The 22,971-nt window shown below is 40.2% G+C and overlaps 3 protein-coding genes across 3 annotated transcripts in view; 2 read left to right on the top strand and 1 right to left on the bottom strand.

Annotated features, from left to right (window-relative positions):
- Positions 1 to 938: 938 nt before the first annotated feature.
- LOC144629678 (uncharacterized) lies at positions 939 to 2,759 on the bottom strand. The gene has a single exon (XM_078487904.1). The coding sequence runs from the start codon at positions 2,712 to 2,714 to the stop codon at positions 939 to 941; it is 1,776 nt and encodes a 591-aa protein (XP_078344030.1). The 5' UTR covers positions 2,715 to 2,759.
- A 178-nt stretch (positions 2,760 to 2,937) lies between these two features.
- Positions 2,938 to 7,371, top strand: LOC144629928 (transmembrane protein 41A-like). The gene is made up of 5 exons (XM_078488179.1): positions 2,938 to 3,174; positions 4,000 to 4,156; positions 4,858 to 5,019; positions 5,858 to 5,996; positions 6,635 to 7,371. The coding sequence occupies exons 1-5, from the start codon at positions 3,020 to 3,022 to the stop codon at positions 6,814 to 6,816; spliced, it is 795 nt and encodes a 264-aa protein (XP_078344305.1). The 5' UTR covers positions 2,938 to 3,019; the 3' UTR covers positions 6,817 to 7,371.
- Positions 7,372 to 8,463: 1,092 nt separating this feature from the next.
- The window catches only part of LOC144630311 (bifunctional glutamate/proline--tRNA ligase-like), a 34,080-nt gene continuing 19,572 nt past the window's right edge, over positions 8,464 to 22,971 (top strand). Inside the window, exons 1-19 of the mRNA XM_078488653.1 lie at positions 8,464 to 8,638; positions 10,071 to 10,155; positions 10,712 to 10,811; positions 11,707 to 11,866; positions 13,042 to 13,190; positions 13,562 to 13,650; positions 14,151 to 14,277; positions 14,809 to 15,001; positions 15,723 to 15,894; positions 16,443 to 16,567; positions 16,853 to 16,961; positions 17,614 to 17,698; positions 18,214 to 18,273; positions 18,381 to 18,491; positions 20,155 to 20,291; positions 20,533 to 20,587; positions 21,046 to 21,198; positions 21,657 to 21,769; positions 21,999 to 22,089. Coding sequence (XP_078344779.1) covers positions 8,473 to 8,638; positions 10,071 to 10,155; positions 10,712 to 10,811; positions 11,707 to 11,866; positions 13,042 to 13,190; positions 13,562 to 13,650; positions 14,151 to 14,277; positions 14,809 to 15,001; positions 15,723 to 15,894; positions 16,443 to 16,567; positions 16,853 to 16,961; positions 17,614 to 17,698; positions 18,214 to 18,273; positions 18,381 to 18,491; positions 20,155 to 20,291; positions 20,533 to 20,587; positions 21,046 to 21,198; positions 21,657 to 21,769; positions 21,999 to 22,089 — 2,280 coding nt within the window. The 5' untranslated portion in view covers positions 8,464 to 8,472. The remainder of the gene's footprint in view (positions 8,639 to 10,070; positions 10,156 to 10,711; positions 10,812 to 11,706; positions 11,867 to 13,041; positions 13,191 to 13,561; positions 13,651 to 14,150; positions 14,278 to 14,808; positions 15,002 to 15,722; positions 15,895 to 16,442; positions 16,568 to 16,852; positions 16,962 to 17,613; positions 17,699 to 18,213; positions 18,274 to 18,380; positions 18,492 to 20,154; positions 20,292 to 20,532; positions 20,588 to 21,045; positions 21,199 to 21,656; positions 21,770 to 21,998; positions 22,090 to 22,971) is intronic.

Below are 22,971 nucleotides of genomic sequence, written 5' to 3'. Positions count from 1 at the left end.
TGTCAGTGTTTTAAAATCCATAGAACGGTGGGTCTCATTGACCTATCAGTCTGGTGGCGATAATAAACTGAGGTCGCGAAGTACTTGTTTTGTAAAAAAAAAAAAAGAAAAGAAAAGAAAGAACCTGGTCAAACGGGAATATTGGAGTGCTTTGCCTAATTTAAATGCCTGTCCTTTACATTGCCATTAAAGGGAATGAGGGCGCAGTTTGGTCAAAATAGTAGAATAAACTGTAAGATTTTGAACTTTGTCTCTTCCCATCATACCTCGCGTGCAGTGAAGTCGATTAAAATTGCATCCAGTCTCTCTCTCATTCTCGTCCCCAAAGCCCTTTCGTTTCTCTTAGCCGGCTGGGCCTTGGCACAAGAAAACGAAGGGCTCTGGGGACACAGGATTTCCAGTCCTAGATTCTAGGACTTCCGGTCTTCATGTCGCAGTCATGACGTTTCAAAAGAATGTATGAGAGAGTCGTTACGTTTTCGACTTCCGGTTAAGAATCCTTTGTTCCAAACAGCCAATCAAAAAATTTGAATTAATTCAAAATCCTATGTCCCCAGAGCCCTCCGTTTTCTCGTGCCAAGCCGGCTAAGAGAAACGAAAGGGCAATGGGGACGAGAATGTCTCTCTCTCTCTGACCGAAAATCGCATAGATACCTACTGGGCTCGAATTAGCCGCTACATTTTTACATTTGTTTTTATTTTCTGCCAAATGAAACTGGACTGTCATTGTCATTATCGCTGCCATCATGAATATCACTGGTTGGTGATAAGGGTGCTGGCAAGTACTCTATCATCACACAGCCAATGGCAATCTCGTTCCCAGGCTTTTCCCTTAACTCTTTGCCATCATCATCATCATCATCATCATCATCATCATCATCATCATCCCGTCGTCATCGTCTTAGTTGTTTCCGTCGTCATCATCGCTATTATCATCATTAGTCTGTCCCCCTGGTTCCTCTCATCAAAATCATCATCATCATCATCGTCGTTGTCGTCATCAAAAACAATAACAACATCATCAACACATCGCCATCACTATCGTCATCAACAATAACAACGTCAACATCATTATCATCACCATCACCACCACGACCACCACGACCACCACCACCACCATCATCATCATCATCATCATCATCACCATCATCATCATCATCATCATCATCGCTGCCATCGTTACCTTTGTTATCATTTTCACGTTGACTACCATTGTCACCAATTTCGCATTTGCCAATTAGGCCCTCAGGCAATTGAATTCCATCATTGTGAAAAAATGTTTTCCATGCAAACTGAAGCCGAGTAATGGCCAGCTGCCCTTGAAAGTCGACAATTGCGCCAGCAACTCCTGCTAGAAACCCATTGAAACCTATTGGCCGATCAGTATGAACTGCCAGTCCGTGAGATCTACCTGGATAATCACAATGGAACCCTCGGTACGTTTTCATATTGCCGTGCACATCTCGTTTGTTGGTGTAAAATGTGAGTCCATTTATCACCGCGCCAGCTTGGACCTCGACTTTAACGATCCTTTCATTTGCCTCAAGATGGAGCTCATTTTGTTTTAGTGTCGTCTTAACACCATACATAGCCTTTCTGTAATCGCTATAAAAGACCTTTAAACCGCTGATCACTTGCTTGCCATCCAGGTAGCGAGTGTGTGACCATACGATGACTCCCTTGACGTAGATACCTTCGCTTACGTCTTCAATCGAATCATCTTCGACGACTTTTTTGTCAGTAAAAATCGAAGTCTCACGTAGATCTTGCTGGGTGTTGGCAAAGGACGGACCCCAGGTTACGATACATTTAGCAAAATCTCTGCTCCTGGCCCAGTTTGAGTTTGGGTTAGATGAATCGGTGTCCGATTCCGCACTATCTTTTGCTCGCAGGGCTTTGTCAAAAATGTCTCCACATTGATAGTCTGTTATAAGACTGTGCCTGGCGATTTCTTTAAGATGTTGCCTTGATAGAGTCGGAAGTCTTACGAGGAATAAAAGCTGTGGTAAGTAGGCTGAACGCGTTTCGAGATCGTGTTCAACGTAACGAAACACCGCTTGAATAACAACGCGTTCTCTTTCTTGTACGCTAGGTATTAAATCATCTACTACTATACAGAGAAATTCGTTGCTTAGAAGTTCAGACAATAAATGAAACGGAAGATTTACAAAATCTTGCTTTATGGAAATTTCCGCGAAATGGCGCAAGGCGAAAAATTTGGCTTCTTCTCTTAACGGCTCTAAGGCAAACATATCTGCAATCTGCAGAGTGCCCAAACATGTATCTGTATCAAGATTTTCATCCAAGAAGTCTCTGCATGCTCGTTGCACAAATTCTATCCCCAGATAATTAGCAGCTTCGAGCAAGAATTGAACATTGTCGTTCGAGATGTCAATTGCACCTGAGTAGGCAAACCTAACTAGGTTTGTGACGGCGTTCTCATCGAATCCAAGGAGTTCAATTTCCTCTGATCTGCTTTCTTGCCAGTTTGTCCCAAGAAGTGCTTCAAAATAACGACTCGACAACGCTAAAACGGCGCGATGAGCACGCAGCTTCCGATCTTTGCCAATCTTTAGTGTGACATCGCAAAATTTTTCTTCCTTCTGCATCCAAGACAATCCATTTACCACGAAAAAGCCATGGTCTGGATCTTTAGCGTGCACCGATCCATGAAATAACGCGTTTAGAGGTATGTCGTTTAGGGGAAAGGCCATCTAACTATAGGCAGTTAGAATTTTGCTTCGTTTGATGATCATGAAGATCTTTCTGTTATTCGCTGACTAATAAAATTTCCATATAGCTCATCAAATCTTGCGTGACATCAATGCTAAAACTGCAATTACGTCATTGGATACTGGAATCACGCGATGTTCACGCTGGCGTCAAGTGTTGACACCAGTCTATTCTCTGACGCAAATTTGGCGAGGCTTCAAAGCAACATGCCGGCCGGCTTCGAAACACTTTTGTAATTTTTAGTTGGCTTCTAGCTGCAAATTTCTCCCTTAGATATCTTTGAAGAATGATGAAGGCAATGTCCAAAGCAGAGAGAACTTTCTTCTGTATTTTAGGGATTGGTTCTACGTTTTTTTCGGCAACTCTTTTCCTGACATTGCTGTCGATGTTCAGGCCACCTTTCAGTGCGATTTTCACTGCAGGTACAAACGAGAGTGAAAGGTAAGCTTACAGGAAGTTCTAGCGACATAAATAACGTTTCATTCTGTAAGTACCCTTGAGGTAAAATCAAATTATAAGTGACAACTAAAACAAAAATGCACAATCTTTTAGTAATAAACATGGCATGGGGGGACTGCGTACATGTTTTCCTTGAAAATCATGTAGCTGACGTAACGGTTTATTTTTAGGACTTGCATAAGATTTGATTTTATAAAATGTTTAAGAAATTATGAACACACGATTGGTCAGTTTGAGTCCATTACAGCTCAATACAGCATGCGATCTATGCCATGTGCATACATCATATATATATTTTTGAAATATTGCACATTCCTTTCTTTATCTGCACCCCCCCCCCCCCTCCATCCCCTATGTAAGGCATGATTCCAACACCCTACTTTTTTGCTGTTGTACCTTTGCTGTTTGGATCTGAGGGCTTCTTTGAAAAATATTCCAAAAGCCTTTGTAACAGAGGTTGCCATCCATGGGGTAGGGAGGTTCAGATATAAAATGGAATGTCCCTATGCATGGGCCTACATTGTATGTCACAACTTTGGGTCTGTGCAAATTTCCTTCAACATTAACTTAAGGGAATGGCAAACTTATTCCTCAGGAATGTTGAGTTATATATTAAGCACTTAGGAAATTTTCAATGACACTCAAGAAGTATGAGAAATGCTACTCTATGGACTTCACTTGTGTTCTAAAAAAAATTCTGGGGTGCCTAATATGTAACTCAACAATGCACTCAGATGCATCTGCTAAAAAGTATTTGAGTTTAACCCCAGCCATAATTTGTTTCAATTTTCGTGGTTTCTTTTTCAGCTATGAACTGCATTTTCCAACTGATCTTGAAGACTTGAAATCTCTAGCCAGTGTGTTGAAGCAGTATAGAAGAGACAACTTTGGTTATGTTGTTTTGCTGTTCTGTAGTGCGTATCTGTACAAACAGACATTTGCCATTCCAGGATCTGTATTTATGGTAAGTGTACCCCGAATAATTTTGATAAGAGTGTAAGGAAAGTTTTCTTAAGTTAATTTTTCCACTTATCATCGGATGAGAACTCTGACTGTAAATTGATTGCACAATGACCAATTTGCTCTCTAGTCAACAAATACTTGGTATGAATATAGGCTTTCAAATTAGAAGACCCAGCAGAGCTCTGGTGAACATGGGTGTTCTCTCTTGACTTGAGGCTAAAATTCTGGCCTCTGTAGAAGGCTAAAGCGAGCTTTGGGCTTAAAGAGGCATTCAAGCTAACCAGATCATCTATTCAGTGTAACTGGAGGAAAAATCTATTTTTGCATGGACTGTCAGTATGGAGGTTTTCACATCAATCTGAGATATTATCTTTAGCAGGGGGGATTTGGGGGTGTGGTGGCCTCGTTGTGTGCGTCTGGTTGGTCGGTTTCGCCCTGCGTCGGGCGTCCACATGTGTTCCCGGGCATTACTCTCTGTGCCTCTCTCCACCCAGTGTTAAGGTACTGATAAGCTGGATAGCTGGTGATGTCCCTCCAGGGGGGTTCGTTCCTCCTGCCGCTTAGTGCTGCAGAAACTGGGATAAGCTCCGGCCTGATGGCCACTTGGCTTGACAGCAGGCTTTACCTTTTAGAGAAGATTAGACTATTCAATGAGAGACAAATTTTTGTTTACCAGCTCAGGTTTATTTGACTTTATTTCAGAATTTGCTGGCTGGTGCAATATTTGGTATCTGGGCAGGATTTCCACTGGTTTGTTTCTTAACTGGGTGTGGAGCTACATTTTGTTATCTTCTATCCAAGGCATTTGGCAAAGTTCTTTTATTACAGTATTTTCCAAACAGGGTACAAGCTTTACAAAGCAAGGTGGGTAGAATAATACTCATGGTTCACTTAGTGTGACTGTCATTTTAACAAACTCAGTTGGGGTCATCTTGATTCACAGTTAAGTGAAAAGCTGCTTGTTTTCAAATTAAAGTTAAAGATACAGTAAAGAAAACATACATGTTTCGTTTTTAAGTCCAACATGCAAGCCAAGGGCCATAATGCCATCCATAGAATAGATTTACTACACTTTGATTTCCTCACAATATTATTACCTAATCGAAAGAAAAGGTTACAAGAATTGATATGACAATCACCGTAGGAGGAAAATTGCTTTGTTCTTTCGAAATTTCCCCCCACTTATACTTTTAAAAAATGTATGGGGATCAGTCAAAAGAATTTGTATTTGCATATTGGAGCTCCTAATAAAGGGTTTACTCTTACTGATGTATAAGCTGTGTTGCAACCAATTAGATGTTAGTCAGATCAAACCACCGAGATAAGAGATAAGATTTTATCATACGGGTTACTGACTTATTCATCTCAAACATATAATTATCTGATTATTTTTCTCTTGCAGCACATTAACATTCCTGAAATAGACTGTTCACAGGCCTCCTATTTTACTGCGAAATTGTAGAGATCAATCATTAAGTTTGACAGGCCTCCATCTTGGTTCCTGAACACAAGCAAAACCTAGGGAGAGTTCAAAAAGCTTATGGGAACCAAGATGGCAGGCCATCAAACTCAACAATCAATCTTTATGACTTTACGGAAAAATAACTAAAGGGACTGTGACCAGTCTATTCTTTATTGAATAATTTTAGTGTTGATACTAAAAATGCACTGTAAATTAATACTGCTGTAATTTATTTTTCAGGTCAAAGAAAACCTTGACAGTTTGTTCTTCTTTTTGTTGTTCTTGAGATTATTTCCCATGTCACCTAACTGGTTCCTCAACATGTCATCACCAATTTTGGAAGTACCTATCACACAGTTCTTTTTCTCAGTTTTTATTGGTGAGCTTCTTTTCTTTGTGATTATCTCTGACATTATAGGCATGTAATGGGTGCAGAAAATAAAAAAAAACTTGAAGAAAGTTTAAATGCTGTGCTTTAATAAGACTGTCTACATTTGAGATGTTAGTTTGAGTTACATTTAAAAATTTGTCTTAACTGGCGAGTGAAGTGCAAAGCAAAACAAAGTTTTCTCTGTTAGTTCATGCTGGTTGAATGCAAATATTACTATTTGTGGTATATTTAACTTTCAAGCAGAAAACCTTCAGTTGCCTTTATGAAAATTGAGATGCTTTACGAACATTTAATATTATTAGAAATGAACAGTGTCAGAAAAAAAAGCCCTAAGATTTCTGGAAAATATAAAACATGCACATCAAGAAAAAATCCACCACACAAATCACATTCAAACATAGGTGAAAAAAATACTTAATATAATTGTTTATTATTGGCATTGTTACTCACATGATGGCTTGCTTACTCATTGAAAAGATATTGTTTTTATTTGTCCTGTGTTTTTTTTACTGCACTGAGTGAAATAATATTGAAGCCTTTAAAGCTATCATGAATCGCCTGTGTTGATACTTTTTACTGTCTTTGTAGCTCTTAATATTCAATTTTATTTCATTCTTGTTTCGCAGGTCTCATGCCATACAACTTTATATGCTGTCAAACCGGTTGCATTCTGTCACAGCTAACTTCTCTAGATGAACTTTTTACCTTTAATGTAGTTATCAAGCTGTGCGGTATAGCTGTTATGGCATTGGTACCTGGTTTAATTGTGAAAAAAATCCATAAACAAAATAAATCCCATGCAGATTGACTAGACTGCCACAAAATTTTTAACATAAAATTTTATGCATAAAATTTTATGTTTTAAATTTTATGTAAAAATTTTACTAAAATATTATAACCTAGTATCAAAATTTGTGTTACATGAGCAATCATAATGACACCACATTAGAATTATTTATAAAGCTTTTAAAAGCTATTGAAGTTGTTATAGTGGAGGGGTGGGGGATAAGAGGATAGCTCACTGATTTCTTGTGAAAAACTTGCTATAAATTTCATGAGTGCCGACTAGATAAGAAAAAAAAAATCCAAAAGCTGTTTTTGTTAACATTTTTGTATAGCATTTTTTTATATACAATGGAGTTGTTAATCTTATGCAAGGTACTGTAAGTACCTTTAGAACTATTTCAATCGATTTTGAGTTCAGTGGAAAATGTGGCTTTTATAGTAAGGAACTAGTGGTGTATTAAAAAAATATATTTTGTAACTTTAGTAAGTTTTGCCTTTTGAAGAAAAAATGCATTAGTAGCAGTCAGAAAAAATACACAGAAATCATTGAGTTACAAGTAATTTATTGACAATAAAAAATATCTTCAATATTATTGTGTTGTTACCTGGTTATTAATTTTCCACTTTCGGTGTAATTCAAAGTTCAGTGATTTATCATAGGTTGATCTTTCAGCAACCTTACTTGCTCCTGATTGCATAAGGAAAACATGATTTTCTTAGTTGGGTGTAGGTGGATTTTTTTTTTCCAGGAAAACGTGCTTAGACTTTTAAAGATGTAAGAAAAAGGTAGAAAAATAGAAAAAATTAAGTTCTAAATTAATTGGGCTTAACATGTCCAAGAGCTGAACATATTGGTGATAGGGATGCACACTTTCTTGTTACGGTAAGGAATGGGCAAAGCATTTATATTAACTAACCTACCCTAGCCATAACCCAACAGGACAATGCCACCCTGAGGTTCAAACCCTTTGATCCTGGCTTTTATGACTTTTATATATTACATTGGACAGTGAAGATAATCCTTGCACAATTCATATAGAAAATGGGACTCTTTCCACACACGTTGATTAGAAATACTTCATCCCTTTGTAAACTTTATACTTGAGTATCCTCTATAAGATATGTAAGGTACCTCTGGTATAATGCAAGGACCGCTTGTACAAACTTTAGCCAGTGGCGGATCCAGACCTTCAGATAAGGGAGGAGGGGGGGGGGGGGGGGGGGGGAGGTGATCATCCTGCAGACCCTAGAATAAGGTGTGTGTGTGTGTGTAGGGGGGGGGGGGGGGACTCGAAAATAACTTTTCTCAGGCCTCCAGGCCTCTAACCTGTTTTAGCAAAGCTTCCCCGCATGGTCCACTATAGCCCGGAGTACTCCCCCACTTTCCTCCCTAACCCCCCACCCCCTCCCCCTTCAATTTTGGTCACTGGTTGCTATTGGGGTCCAAAAATTCAAAACTGAACTAATCAGGGAGCAACCACATAAGTATGGATTATTTTTCTGGGGGGGGGGGGGGGGGTGGGGGGTATCAAATCTTAAAAATCTCTTGTCTTGAGCTACCTCCTCTCGCGTTAAGAATGGGGACGAGGGGACACTAAGTATGATGCAACACGATGTAATAAGCGCTGCCGCTGTACATAAATACCCTCGGCTCTTCTTCAGAGAGAAAAACCGGCTCATGTGCTTTTTCATGCAAGCTTGGTTGAATCCGGCGAAGGGAAGATATTTTTGTGCTATCTGGTCTCGTAGATTCTTGTTCAGGTCTTTTGTGACATCTTCAGAATTTGGTAGTGCTGTTATGAAGACCCATACAGTGACCGTTTGTTCCTCTCGTCCACCACCGGGTAAGTGATTTGGCGCGCGCGTGTTCGAAGTGAAAGTTGTTCATTGCAATGTGTCTGATCGTCGGAATTCCTTAGAAAAATTATCTTTCCTTTGATGTGTTCGACAGTTCAGATCATTATATTTATAATGCTTATTTCAGTAATGTTTTCAATCGTCCTTAGTGGTATAAGAGCTAGTTGAAAGTCTGTTTCTGTTATTTTTTACTTCGATCGTCGAAATATCAGACTATTTCGGTCATATATTTTCTAGATCGTTCTTTTACTACAGGTTTCTGTGATTGCAAGTTTCTCAATGAAATACTATCAAATTAAAATTTGCAAACGTGTAAAAGATCGGATTTAAGGACCAATTAAAAGTGGTAACCATTGAAAATGGGTTTTTAAGATAACAATATAAGTGAATGGCATAAGTATTAATTACTTAGTACATGAATATAATATAGAGATTATAATATAGAGGTTCAAGAAATACGAAACAAAGGAGTATACATGAAGACAAGATATCGATCTTACTGAGAATAAAGAAAAATCAATATATGAATAATATACATGGGTAACTCTTGTTTTTTTTTTATTTTTGGAAAGAGGGAATCACATTTCATTTTCAATGTCAGAATTTTTGACTTTTATTGCATCACCTCAAATCTCCTAGTAGGTATTGCACTTTGTTTACATCAGGTTTAAATCTGATGTCAAGATGGTGCAATTGATATAATTTTAGTGTTGAAAAAATTTTCCAATGTGAGGAAGGAATAAATTAATGACAGAGTAAGTCATCTCTCACAAAGCATGTTTACTTAATAATTATTGGTTTATTACTTTTCTACATGTACAAATTGTGAACTCACAATTTTGGAGGGGTGCTTATTACAAAACACCAAACTTCAAACAGGGGCACTTTCTCAAACCTTGAAAAAAAGGAACAAACAGAAAGCATTGAAATCTAACAATTAAGCCTGGTTTTCACTTACGACGCAAGCACAAGTAAGCGCAGGGCAAGCATAACAGCTCTTATTTCACCTTGAAAACGGCTTCAACTCAAGCAAAAGCACAAGTGCAGTGCATTTGGATGCTTGTGCTTGTGCTTGTGGCAAGCACAAGCACAAGGATAAAAAAATGTCCTTTTTGGGTGATTGCGCTTGTGTTTGCGTTTGTGCTTGTGTCGCTAGTGAAAACCAGGCTTTACAGCCCAGCTAAAGATATGACCTTTTGAATGTATTGAAGAGAACTTCTGTTATCAGGAAGGTCCTTTAACAACCCCAAACTCGTGTGTGGTGAAAGGGTTAAGATGGCTGATATAATAAAATAACACTACAGTTGATTGAACAAAGCTCTTACTCACTATTGAAAGACATAGTAATGCCATATGTCTGCTTTACAATGTTAAAATGTATGTATTTGTACCTGACTGGTTATTTTTCCCCTTTATTAGTGATCCTCCTGACTGTGGAGCACCTCAAGGACACATGTCCAGTTCAGTTAGAGTGGGGTGAAAGTACTGCACTCAAGATCTCAGAGTAAGTATGGCATTATCCATGTAGGACCAATGTGTGTAGTTACACAATTTTTTTCCGTACCCACCCCATTCACTGTTTAAAGGGACTACAATCACAAGGATTTCGCAGATTTTTGGTCTAAACTGTTCTGACATTAGTGGTATAATGTAGGCAACGTAACCCTAAATAAACATTATCTTTGAACATAAAGGAATACCAGTATAATAAAACCTTAATTTTGGGTATAGAAATCAAGCTACGGCTATAAGTACCGGTAACAATATTCCAAAGAAGCTGGATTTGCGAAACAACTTGAAAACAGTTGCTTATTATCTATTTCAAATTGCAATCTGTTTCCATCCAAGCCGTCTGCAGCCAAAGATGCTCGTTAACAGTTTCAGTGCTCTAATATAGCAATTTTTAATAAAAATGGACTCATTATTTTTAGGTTTCTTATTGATCAGTGACACAAATATAAATTTTGGCGGTTCAAAAATCTTGACTAGTAAAATCCATGACATACATGTATACAGTAGACCCTTTCACGTATGTTTTAATACAAGATTACATTTTGCAGAGACCTGACTCTGAGTAGTGACCATTCAGTAGCAAGATATTTAGCTCGCTGCTATCCTACACTGGGTCTCTATGGTAAAAATGCACTTCAAGCATCAGAGGTAAGAATAAAATACTACTGAAACTCACAGAGAATGTACATGTTAATGTACATACATGTACATTCGTCCTCCTTGTGCCGTACTGTCACCTCCCCTAACACAGGCTAGAGGCAATCTTGGGTCGGGTAGCAGCTATTGCAAGGTCTCACATCAATGGCTTGCTATCCTTTGAAAAAAAACAATACAACAAACAACAGGAACAATGTTCTAGCTCCTAAAACAATAACAACTGCTACACAAGAGGACCACTAGAATTACACGTTTACAAGAGCTGCTACACTTCTGACCATAGGCTGGAGTCAAATTCTCTAACTTTCTCTGTTACTGTATTTTTATACAGTATTACTAAGTGCAAGCTTGTAGCAGTGCAAAGCTCAAGCTAACCAGAACTACATGTAATAATGTAATGAAGGAAAGATGGACTGCTTCCAGTCTTACCCTAAAAAGCAACTTGTGTTTTCACGCTATTTCTTCAGAAATGGAAAATGACATTGTTTCTTCAATGAGGCCCTGCCAGGGTAAATTCTGACAAGTGACATGGCCCCAAAAGTAGCGACAGCACATAAAATATAATCGCGACAAACGACAACCCTTATGGAAAAAATTAAATTCCGACAAAGACAAGGCACATTTTTCTTTCAATTTAGTTACCGACAGCGACACGAAGAGCGATAAAACAGTGACACGGAACATTTTCAAATTTAGACAAGCAACACGAGAACCCCCCCCCCGCCCCCTCTGGCAGGACCTCTTCAGTGGACAAATTTGCAACAAAATTTGCAATAAATGTTCTAGCTTTATGGATTCAGACTTAAAACATGTAAAACTTTTTGACAAAGTGGAGAAGTGGAGCTTTGCTTCTTGTTTTACACTGTGGTATTCTGTTATTCTTCAGGTTGATCACTGGTTGGAATTTAGTGTAAACAACTCTCTGGACAATCCTAATGAGGTCAACAAGGCACTTCAGTGCTTGAACAAGAGTCTTGCACCAGTTGCATTTCTTGTTGGGCACTCTGTGACATTGGCTGACTTTGCCGTGTGGGGAGCGTTGAAAGGTTTGTAAAAAAAGTTGATATTAGGGAAGGTTGCTAGTAAAAATAAATATAATTATTCACCAAGGGTGTATGAGGGCCATACTGGAAGTACCCGGGTATATCAGCCTTAGGTCTTATTGCGGTTTTCAGTGAGATGCGAAATCTGAAATTCAAAATCCAACTAATGGTTGTGTTTTTTGTTGCCATCAATCATAATAATGGCGACAGACCATTACCATGAAAAACAGAAACAAACAAAATGGTTTGAAATCTACCAATCACAACTGACAGATGTGATCTTTGACCAAGTTGAAGTGAACTTCTGTTTCCCTAGAGGTCCACTACAACCCATCAAGTTTATTTTTTTCCTTAGTGGCCATTTGGCCACCGACTGCTCAAGTTTGGTCGCCAGTGAAAAATTTTAGTCGCTAAATTAAGCTTACGCTTTAAATCCTTATTCTCAATTTTAATCGCCAGTCTGGCGACCTCAGTTTCGATTTAGTCGCCAGCTCCAAAATTTTAGTCGCCATGGCGACTAAAATGGTCTTAACTTGGAGGGTTGCACTAAGATGATTTACAGCTGCAGCAAAGAAGCGTAAACCATTGGTTGTGGATTGAATTTCAGAGTTTGCATATCACTGAAAACCGCAATAAGAGTACGGATTAAGCTCAGCAAGGTCCATACAGAAAAGACCAAGCAAGCTTGACCTAGTCCAATACTTGGAAAATTTTGGACTGACAATAAAGCACTCTGGCTGGTTGATTTCAGTTATTTTCCCTTTCTGCTGTCACATTCATGTAATGATGAGTATTATTTCTTCCCCATTGTATGGGAACCTTGTCCATCATGGGTTGTCACAAAATGCGAGGCAGCAAGGCACGTGATCCATTCCAGTTAGCCTATTAAATAACTCACTGGTTAGCTTAAATGACATGCTGGTAAGCCAAAATAGCACTCCGATTAGGCTACAGATAGCTTAGGTTGCCTGCAGATAGCCTTTTTATTTGGAGTAGGGATTTCTGCCTCGCATGCCTTACAGGCCTCGCTGTCTGGCTGCCTCACCTCGCATGCCTCGCTGCCTTGCCTCACACCCGTCACTGCCTCACACATTTAAAAGACTTGTCCATCACAGGTTTCTCCCCAGCTTTTTGTCACAGGGTTACCCTAAGCTAACCCTGGTTCTTATTTCTTTTAGTGAGTGGTAAGATTGAAAAGCTGATTAAGCCAGGGAGCTCTTATGAGCATGTTGCACGCTGGTTAACATTCTGTGGGGCACAGCCGCCATTCTGCAATGTGTCTGAGAAACTTCCAAGTCAAGCACAAAATGACAATTCTCAGCTGGGGGTGAGTGTTCTTGCAATAATGATTTTTTTTTAATTCCATTAAAGGATTTGAGGTAGCTGGATTTCTAACACATTTTATTTGTTAAATGGGTTGTTCTAAAAAAGTAAAATGTTTACACCCCCTCCCCTCTCCCAAACACCCTCTGTTTAAGGGGGGGTATGGGTATGGATACATTGTATTTTTCTGTTGTGTAGAGTTGTGTGTGGATATTTACTGTTAGGCAAAAAAGTTGCTGTTGCTGCATACATGTAAGATGAAGGAAAGTGGCTTTTACTTCTCATTCTCTGTTTTTATGACTTCTTGTCTAAAGTAGGCTTGGATAACCTGCAAGTCATTCTGTGACCACTTTTGTTATTACTGTTGTTATTTAGACAAAGATGAAGTCTGAAGGCAAGTATGTCAATCTGCCAGGAGCATCTCAAGGAAACGTTGTGACACGATTTCCACCTGAAGCTAGCGGGTAATGTTGAATAACTTTGTTAATAATTACATTCATTACCTAACGATCCTATACACCGTGCACCAGAACAAAGGAAAATATGAAATTGTACCAAGGTAAAAATAGAACCACAACTTAGCCATACAATTTCACTGCATGTACTGTACTTATGTAGTCAGCTGAAAAAAGTTGCATAGTCACAGCTGAAAGCAAACAGGCAACACAGAAAGCAAGAGCTGCTGGCCCCTCTACCCAGCCAGACTCAGTGGCCCAAAATACACAATCTGCAACACACAGTTCTGCACCCAAGTCATTAGTCACCCTAACTGGATACCATTTTCCGAACATTTTGTGTAAAGGTTGCTAATGATTAAATACATGTACGGCAACAGGACCGTAATACTTACGGTCCTGTTAATTATTACCTGTTGTAATAATTATGGCAGGTCATGTATTCTTAATTATTAAGAATACAGTCCCTTGTGACTTACCCAGTTAAAACAAATTTGCCTGTGTTTCAGATATCTTCACATTGGTCATGCCAAGGCAGCTCTGTTGAATCAGTACTACAAGAATATGTATGACGGCAAAATGATCATGAGGTTTGATGACACCAACCCTGCCAAGGAGAATGCTGAATTCGAAAAGGTGTGTAATGCCATGTTAATTAAAAAACAACAACAACAACAACAACAACACTATTGCCAACCATGGAACTCTGATGTAACAAACCCTTTATAATGAAGTCTCCAGTATAATGAACAATGTTCTTCAGCCTGGGCAAAATGTATGAAGTAAATTTGTTTGCGTTATATAATTTATATGCCTATGACCCAACACGAGTGAAGTACAAAATGAAAGACGAGTTATAATAAGCCTGTTATATACCCTTGTTATAATAAACACATTTTACAGTCACTTGGCTCTTCATTTAGAGGTGTCTGTATTGTAGACATGTGTAGAGGTAGATACGAATTCTGGTCTCTCAGGGACCAAGCAAACAGTGTAATGTACGGGAGGTTGGACTGTATTTCATTGCAATTTTTAAGGTTTTAGAACTTTTTTTGAGTAATTATGTACTTTATGGAATGGGAATGAATAAACGGTGTTACACCAGTTTTGCAACTGTTTGAAGCAGGATCACCTAAACTGGAGTGTATTGCATTTGTCAAACTGTAGGTCATTCTTGAGGATCTCAAAATGCTGAAAGTGAAACCAGATGTGTTCACACATACTTCAGACCACTTTGATAAGATCATGATGTACGCTGAGAAAATGATTCGAGAGGGGAAAGCTTACGCAGATGACACTCCAGGAGATAGGATGAAGGAAGAGCGGGAACAACGCATCAAATCTGCCAATCGCGACAACTGTGAGTTGGGTACAAATGTATACTTGGCAGTGGAGTATCTTTTATAGAAAAGTAGGAGGTTTCTTCAATAATTGATAGCCGTGTTCACACTATAGACATATAAACAACTTATCTCTTGTACAGACAAGTGGACGTATTTTCCACACAAGATGAATAGCTTGTTTCAGATAAGTTGTCTGTTGCAAATGGCTTGTAAAGGCCATGTTAGATGAGGTAATTTCAATGCAACTTGCAACGCAACGATGACGACTGAAAAAACATTGCAAGTTGCAGAGGAGGTGACACACGTTCGCACCTTTTTTCGCAACTTGCAACATACCCGCTGGCAATTGTCATCTTATAGTCTACGGCAAGCGAAGAAAGCGCTCAACTTGACTCATTTTAACAAAATTACGTTGCAATTTACGATTGTCATGCCACATGCAGCTTAATAAGGAAGCGCGAAAGATAGTTCTACTTCTTTTGGAACAAGCAACGCAACATTTTGTCGCATTTCAGGTTGCAAAATGGGGTGTTGCACGTAAAATATGACGCAACATTTTGCTGCACGCCACAAAAGCTGTTGTTTGTAGTTTTGCATCAGCCAGTTAGATTAAACTGTAATGATTGTCAAAAATTCTGCATTGGTGGTATGCATATTGAAGGGTTTCACCAACCACTTAACCCTGTTCTTCCTGCTCACTTACAAATAATAGTGCAAACTACAATTTTGTTTTCTCAGCGGTCGAGAAAAACCTGGAAATCTGGGAGGAGATGAAGAAAGGAACAGAATATGGCCAGAAGTTTGCTCTGAGAGCCAAGCTTGATTACCAGTCTGAGAATGGCTGCCTAAGAGATCCAACAATATACCGGTGTAAACCAGAAGAACATGTGCGAACTGGATTAAAATACAAGTATGGCTGCCACGTTTGCTTTCTCCTTTATATGCTTTTATAGCTTTTTTCATTTAAGTGTCGTTAAACCAAAACCAGAGTAATCACACTGGCCAATCGCAAAGGATACAGACAATCCAGTGAACTAATCAAAACTCGAAGCAAACACATGCAGCTAACGCAAAGCGCGGGAAAACGTGTGTGAGCGAGTCACGATTGGTTTTGGTTTTACTTCTCATTGGTTGAAAACCAATCAGAACGCGAATTAATTTCGACACTCGCGTGAAAATTGCTCTAATACATGTGAACAACACGATGAACCAATTAGAACTCGAAGCAAAAGCACGTGACCAGCGGTAAGCGCGGGAAAACGCATGTAACCAAGTCGTGAATTTGCTTTTGCATCTGATTGGTTGAGTTGATGGCGCAAGTTATTTTTAACCAATCACAGTAGGTAGCAAAGCAAAGCCAATAAAATGCCAAAATACTTTCGTCACCCAGTTAAAAACCACTCTAGTAATTCAGCTTAAGTAATGGTAAACTAATGACCGTTTTTTTTTTGTCAACAGAGTATATCCTACGTATGATTTTGCTTGTCCTATTGTGGACAGTGTTGAGGGAGTCACACATGCGCTCAGGACCACAGAGTATCATGACCGTGACCCACAATATTACTGGTTTATTGAGCAGTTAGGTAAGCTAAAGTTTGCTGGCAATATGAAGGGAGCTGCATTAATAGTTACTCACAGAAGGCAGGGAGATGCGATCAACTGCAAATCCCAAAACAAAGCAGTTGATTATCTGTTTGCGTGCCTACTAATTGGCCAAATAAAATGTTTTATCTGTGTTAATGCGTGACTTTGGCTTGTTCATTTTGTTAACTAGACAAAACTCAGAGAATTTGATCAACTTTGGTCTGAGAGCCATATAGCGTTTAAAATTGAAGGTGTCACTTCTCTTGTGGATTTATTATCCTTAGGTATCAGAAAGCCATACATTTATGAATTCAGCCGGCTCACTCTACAGAACACTGTGATGTCCAAGAGAAAGCTGACTTATCTTGTAGACCAAGGCTACGTTGAAGGATGGTTAGTGTAAAAAGACAATGATGTTGTACTCTGATTTTTCTTGTCCTGTTGCCAAGTTCTGCAGTTTCTTCTGGGGGCAATAAAATGTGTTTATTTCGTTTAGCGCCTCTGGTATCGGAGTCTTCATCCGTCCTCTATAATGCATACATAAGTGCACTTTCTTTAACCTTACGATTTCCCTACTTCCAGAATAAACACAACCGGCCACTTTTCATTATATGCCCCTCCTTGAATAAGCATTCCCATAGAATCAGGGAATTTAAATCGTAAACCCACACCTATCCCTAAAAAGCAACCGGAATTTATGCATGATGTAAGAGAATCAGGAAAAACTCCAGGTTTCGTACTCCCGAAACATTGTATATAAGAAAAGTAAAGCTGGTTTGATCATCAGTGCCGAAGATTGAAAGGGGAATTTCTAAAATTTGAATTAAGCATCCCAAACTAAGGCAGCGTTGTTTTTAAGTATTTTTACAAAAAGAGTACGTCAAGTCAATCAGAAACTGGTTAAATAAATGCCCGACGGATCGTCCCTTATCTTGCAAGTATTTCTTGCATAAATTTGAAACTAGGAAGAGTTTAGTTAGAGAAAGGAACCCAGATTAATTTACTGCGTGATAAAGTTTGCTTGTAATGATTTTGTTATTATTAGGGACGATCCAAGATTTCCCACTGTCCGTGGAGTGCTCAGACGAGGAATGACCGTGGAAGGATTGAGGGAGTTTATAGTGCTGCAGGTACTAGGGAACGTTACGTTACGAACGTTACGTGCCAGGCGTGGGAGACATGTAGGGGCCTACTGCTATTGGATGCCTTGAATTAAAGAATGTCTTATCAATTTTATGATCAGAGGTTTGGTGGCCTAATAGTTTAGCATGTTGGACTTAAAGCGATTTTCGATTCACTGTCGTAAAACCAAAACCAGAATAATCACTCTGGTCAATCAGAAGGGACACAATCCAGTGAACCAATCAAAACGGGAAGCAATTACATGTAGCTGGCAAGAAGCGCGGGAAAACGTGTGAGCAAGGTTGCGATTGGTTTTGGTTTTACTTTTGATTGGTTAAGAAAGTGGCGCGAGTTTTCTAAATCAATCACTAAGCAAAGTAATGCAAAACCAAAGTAAGTGCGAATTACGTTCGACGCTCAAGTGAAAAATCGCTCGATCAAAGCAAATTTTGTACAGATTTATACGGTTTCCAGTAATTTACAATCAGTGTGCGATTGTAATATTTTATCCCTGTTATTTTAGGGTTCATCAAAAGCAAACGTTCACATGGAATGGGATAAAATCTGGGCTCTGAACAAAAAGGTTTGTAGAGCATAGCTGTTGTATGTCATCAGAAGTTTAGTGACGAACTGAAAAGTATGTTTTTTTTGCAAGAAATAATCGAACCTGTCGTGTTTCTGTTTTGTCAGGTCATCGATCCCATCGCTCCAAGATACACAGCTCTTCTGAAAGACCAGGTGGTTCCTGTGTTTATTTCCGAGGCGAAAGAAGAAATGAAGGAATGTCCGTTGCATCCCAAAGTATGTATTTAATTGTTAAGAGGCCCGTTTACACAAGGGATTTTTGTGTAATGATATTTTTGTTCCACTTTTAAATGAAATTTTTGTCGCGATTTCAGCGCGATTTAGGCCAAATTTCGACTCGATTTTACTGCAATTTCAGCACCATTCAGGTGCGATTCCACCGCGATTACGGCGCGATTTCACCGCGAATCCTGAAGCGATTTCACCGCGATTACGGCGCGATACCGGCGCGATTTCACCGCGATACTGGCGCGATTACTGCGCGATACCGGCGCGATTTCACCGCGATTCCTGGCGCGATTTCACCGCGATTCATTGTGCGATTCCACTGCGATTACGGCGCGATTTCACCGCGATTCCACCGCGATTTCACCGCTGTTACTGCGCGATACCGGCGCGATTTCACCGCGATTCTTGGCGCGATTCCACCGCGATTACGGCGCGATTTCACCGCGATTACTGCATGATACCGGCGCGATTTCACCGCGATTCTGGCGCGATTCCACCGGATACCAACGCGATTTCATCGCGATTCCTGGCGCGATTCCACCGCAATTATTGCTTGATACCGGCGCGATTTCACCGCGATTACTGCGCAATGCCGGCGCGATTTCACCGCGATTCTGGCGGGATTCCACCGCGATTACGGCGCGATTTCATCGCGATTCCTGGCGCGATTTCACCGCGATTCTGGCGGGATTCCACCGCGATTTCGGCGCGATTTCACCGCGATTCCTGGCGCGATTTCACCGCGATTCTGGCGGGATTCCACCGCGATTACGGCGCGATTTCACCGCAATTCCTGGCGCGATTTCACCGCGAATCCTGGCGCGATTTCCCCGCGATTACAGCGCGATTCCGGCCCGATTTCACCGCGATTCCTGGCGCGATTTCACCGCGATTCTGGCGGGATTCCACCGCGATTACGGCGCGATTTCACCGCAATTCCTGGCGCGATTTCACCGCGAATCCTGGCGCGATTTCCCCGCGATTACAGCGCGATTCCGGCCCGATTTCACCGCGATTCCTGGCGCGATTTCACCGCGATTCTGGCGGGATTCCACCGCGATTACGGCGCGATTTCACCGCAATTCCTGGCGCGATTTCACCGCGAATCCTGGCGCGATTTCCCCGCGATTACAGCGCGATTCCGGCCCGATTTCACCGCGATTCCTGGCGCGATTTCACCGCGATTCTGGCGGGATTCCACCGCGATTACGGCGCGATTTCACCGCAATTCCTGGCGCGATTTCACCGCGAATCCTGGCGCGATTTCCCCGCGATTACAGCGCGATTCCGGCCCGATTTCACCGCGATTCCTGGCGCGATTCCACCGCGATTACGGCTCAATTTCACCACGATTCTGGCGCGATTTCAGCTCGACTCCAGCGCGACTACAGAGCAATTTCACTGCGATTTCACAGCGCGATTTCATCGCGAATTTCAGCAAGATTCCGGAGCAATTATCACTGCAATTTCAGCGCTATTTCGGCGCGATTTTAAAGCGAAGTTGGCATGATTTCACTGCGATTTCAGTGCGATTCTTAATTTGCTACGGTGTTAAATTTACTTTAATTTATTAACTTTAAGGTGATAGTTAATTATGTGTTTTACTTGCCCACCGATGCCCCACAATTTGCCTTTTTTTCCCATTCAACAGAATCCCAGTGTGGGTAGCAAAGAAGTATGGTATGGTCCTAAAGTGTTCATAGAAGGCGAGGATGCTGTCACGCTGTCCGAAGGTGAAATGGTCACGCTGATGAACTGGGGTAACGTCAAGATCACAAAGATCAACAAGTTAGTAGTGTCACGGACTGTGCATCTAGAAAAATTTATCCGAAATTTCTCAAGTTTTGTCGTTGGAAATCCGTTTAGATCCTTCCTAATCTTATCCATCTTTGTTCCTTTATTGGTTTATTTTTACCTCTGTTTTTTTTTGTACCTTTTCAAACCGTTATTTTGAGGATTCGTTTGATTTTAAAGTAATTTGCTAAATTAAAACATAATATAGACGTAACTGTGGTTTTGCTTTTTGTAGGAACCCTTCAGGAGGTATCACATCAATGGAAGCTCAGCTGCTTCTCGATAACAAGGTAGAATACCATATTTCCTCGAATAAAAGCTATTTCATTTTTGCACCAAAAAGGGGCGATTGTGCATAGAGGGTAGGTAGAGAGAGAAGGAGATTAATCATTCAAGGAAGGTGAAGGGGGCGATTATTTGAGGGAGGCGATCATTAACTTACAGTATATTTCTACCAAACGGAGCGGGGGGGGCGATTTTTCCAGGAAATGTGGTAAAAGCGGTGCAATTTTCTTTTGACTGTTGAAGCTATGCTTGTAAAGCTTGACTGTATGAAGTTAACAAAAACGACGATATGTCAAAACTTTATACAAATATTTTATTTCGCTTACTCTTTAGTGCCAGTTGGACTAAACGCAACTGAGAACTAGTTATTCAGAATAACGATTTAACACGTCTATCAGTAAAAGACAAAGTCTCTTATTTCGAAGAGGTTATTTTTGATCTGACTGAACGATTTCTCTGTCAGGATTTCAAGAAAACCACCAAGCTAACATGGATAGCAGAGACCACTAAAGCACCGCTGCTTCCAACAATCGCGGTCCAATTCGATGACGTCATTTCCAAAGGAGTGCTGACGAAGACCGACGACTTTAAAGACTACATTAACAAAGATTCTAAGGTAAGATATCAAACCGATGGGAAAATAAATATAACAGTAAAATTCATTATTTTGTGGCTACGATATGTTGAAAGGTTTTGACTTGTTTTTGACGCAGAACTTTCTATTAGTTTCTCAGCCACTAAAAAAAGCAAAATCCTAACGCGCAATTTATTGAAATTTTCCTTCCAAAATATTTCGATGGATAGTGCTAAAGATTTTTGACACAAAATAAACACAAAAAAATAATTTCGTTCGTTCCTTCGTTTTCGGTCGGTCGTTCGTTCTTTCGTTGGTTGGTTGGTTGGTTGGTTGGTTGGTTGGTTCGTTCGTTCGTTCGTTTGTTCGGTCGTTCGTTCGTTCGTTCGTTCGTTCGTTCGTTCGTTCGTTCGCTCACTTGCTCGTTGGTTGGTTAATGAGTGTGTTGGATGGTTTGTTTATTTTGTTTATTTTATTATTTTTACTTTTGCGTTTCACAGCATGAAACAGAAATGTTAGGGGACCCCGCTATGGCTTCACTTAAGAAAGGAGACATCATTCAACTTCAGCGCCGAGGGTACTTTATATGTGACCAACCTTACGAGCCACCAAGGTATGTGATCAAAATCTTCGTTCTCCATACAGTATCAATACATTGTCCAGCTGACTGGTAATGAGAATACAAAAAAATCAACAACTAGCTGAAGTGCGACTTTCCACTTCGATCGCGCGCCAGGCTCGTGTAATTTTCTGATACCTTTTCAAACCTCGATCTTTTTGTTCTTCTGAATTTATTGGAGAAGAATAAATAATTATTTGTCATCTTTTTTGTATTTCTGTAGTCGATACACCGGCCGTGAAAGTCCCTGTATCCTGTTCTCCGTCCCTGATGGTCACACAAAGCCTTCACCAACTGGAGGGGCTAAGACTAAGGTGAGTCGCTACTGATAGATTAGTGTTGCGTGACTTCTTGAGAGCATTAGTGTTGCGTGACTTGAATTTCATACAGGTCGGTACTACACGCGATGGAACAAATCCAGGACGATTCTCTTGTCTACAGTGTTTACACGAGGTGCCGTGTCGAGAGGTCAGAGACAAGTCGTCTACTCTGTCTACGAGGCCATTTGTGGCAAGCGTAACCGACCTAAAATCGCGAAGATCGTTTCGTTAATTTAACGACAGGCCTATTGACTGGTAATGTTGTATAAGTTGGAAAAGAACTAAGATCTCAAGTTTACCTTCAGAGTGAAATACACACGCTAGTATTCTGTTACTACTTCTGTCTGAAATTAAACGTGATGGGTGGCTTCGTTGCCTACAACGGGCAGCATACTCTGAAGGTTTATATCTAGAAACGACCCACATTTGGACTAAGGACTTTCACGACGTCGTGTTTCCATTTTTTTGCCTCTTTTGTTTGACATTTTGCTCCAGAAATTTCCGAAAATGCTGAGCAGTTCAGGTGTCGTTTTAAAAAAACTAAAACAATTTAGAGCAGGAAAACAATAGCTACAAAGATAGAAGTACTGTACTTCCCAGGGTTTTACACCGCGGTAAACCGCCTGTTCGTGGCGAATAAACAAGGGAAGCCCTTCATTGGTGGAAAAAATCAATGATTTACGTAGTGAAAATCTGGCTTGCGCCATGTTCGTGGCGCATGTCTAAATTGCCAAGATGAAGTAACTTTGTCCAAAGTTCAAAGACTCTTGCCTGCACGAATGTTTCTTTGTGAAAATCTGCAAAAAAAAGCGTTATGATAGTTCTGACAGCATGTCACATTAGAAATAAAGTTAATAAAAATGAAGTCTGGAGAAG

This window comes from Oculina patagonica, chromosome 11 (genome assembly GCF_052425735.1).
Source record: "Oculina patagonica isolate OP01 chromosome 11, crgOcupat, whole genome shotgun sequence".
Classification (NCBI taxonomy): Eukaryota; Metazoa; Cnidaria; class Anthozoa; order Scleractinia; family Oculinidae; genus Oculina; species Oculina patagonica.
This window is presented reverse-complemented; position numbering and strand designations above follow the sequence as displayed.

Coding starts and splice junctions, on each gene's coding strand:
- LOC144629928 (XM_078488179.1), top strand. CDS start 3,020: ATGATGAAGGCAATGTCCAAAGCAGAGAGAACTTTCTTCTGTATTTTA. Junction 3,175..3,999: donor GGTACAAACGAGAGTGAAAG/GTAAGCTTACAG, acceptor TTTCTTTTTCAG/CTATGAACTGCATTTTCCAA. Junction 5,997..6,634: donor CTTTTTCTCAGTTTTTATTG/GTGAGCTTCTTT, acceptor CTTGTTTCGCAG/GTCTCATGCCATACAACTTT.
- LOC144629678 (XM_078487904.1), bottom strand. CDS start 2,714: ATGGCCTTTCCCCTAAACGACATACCTCTAAACGCGTTATTTCATGGA.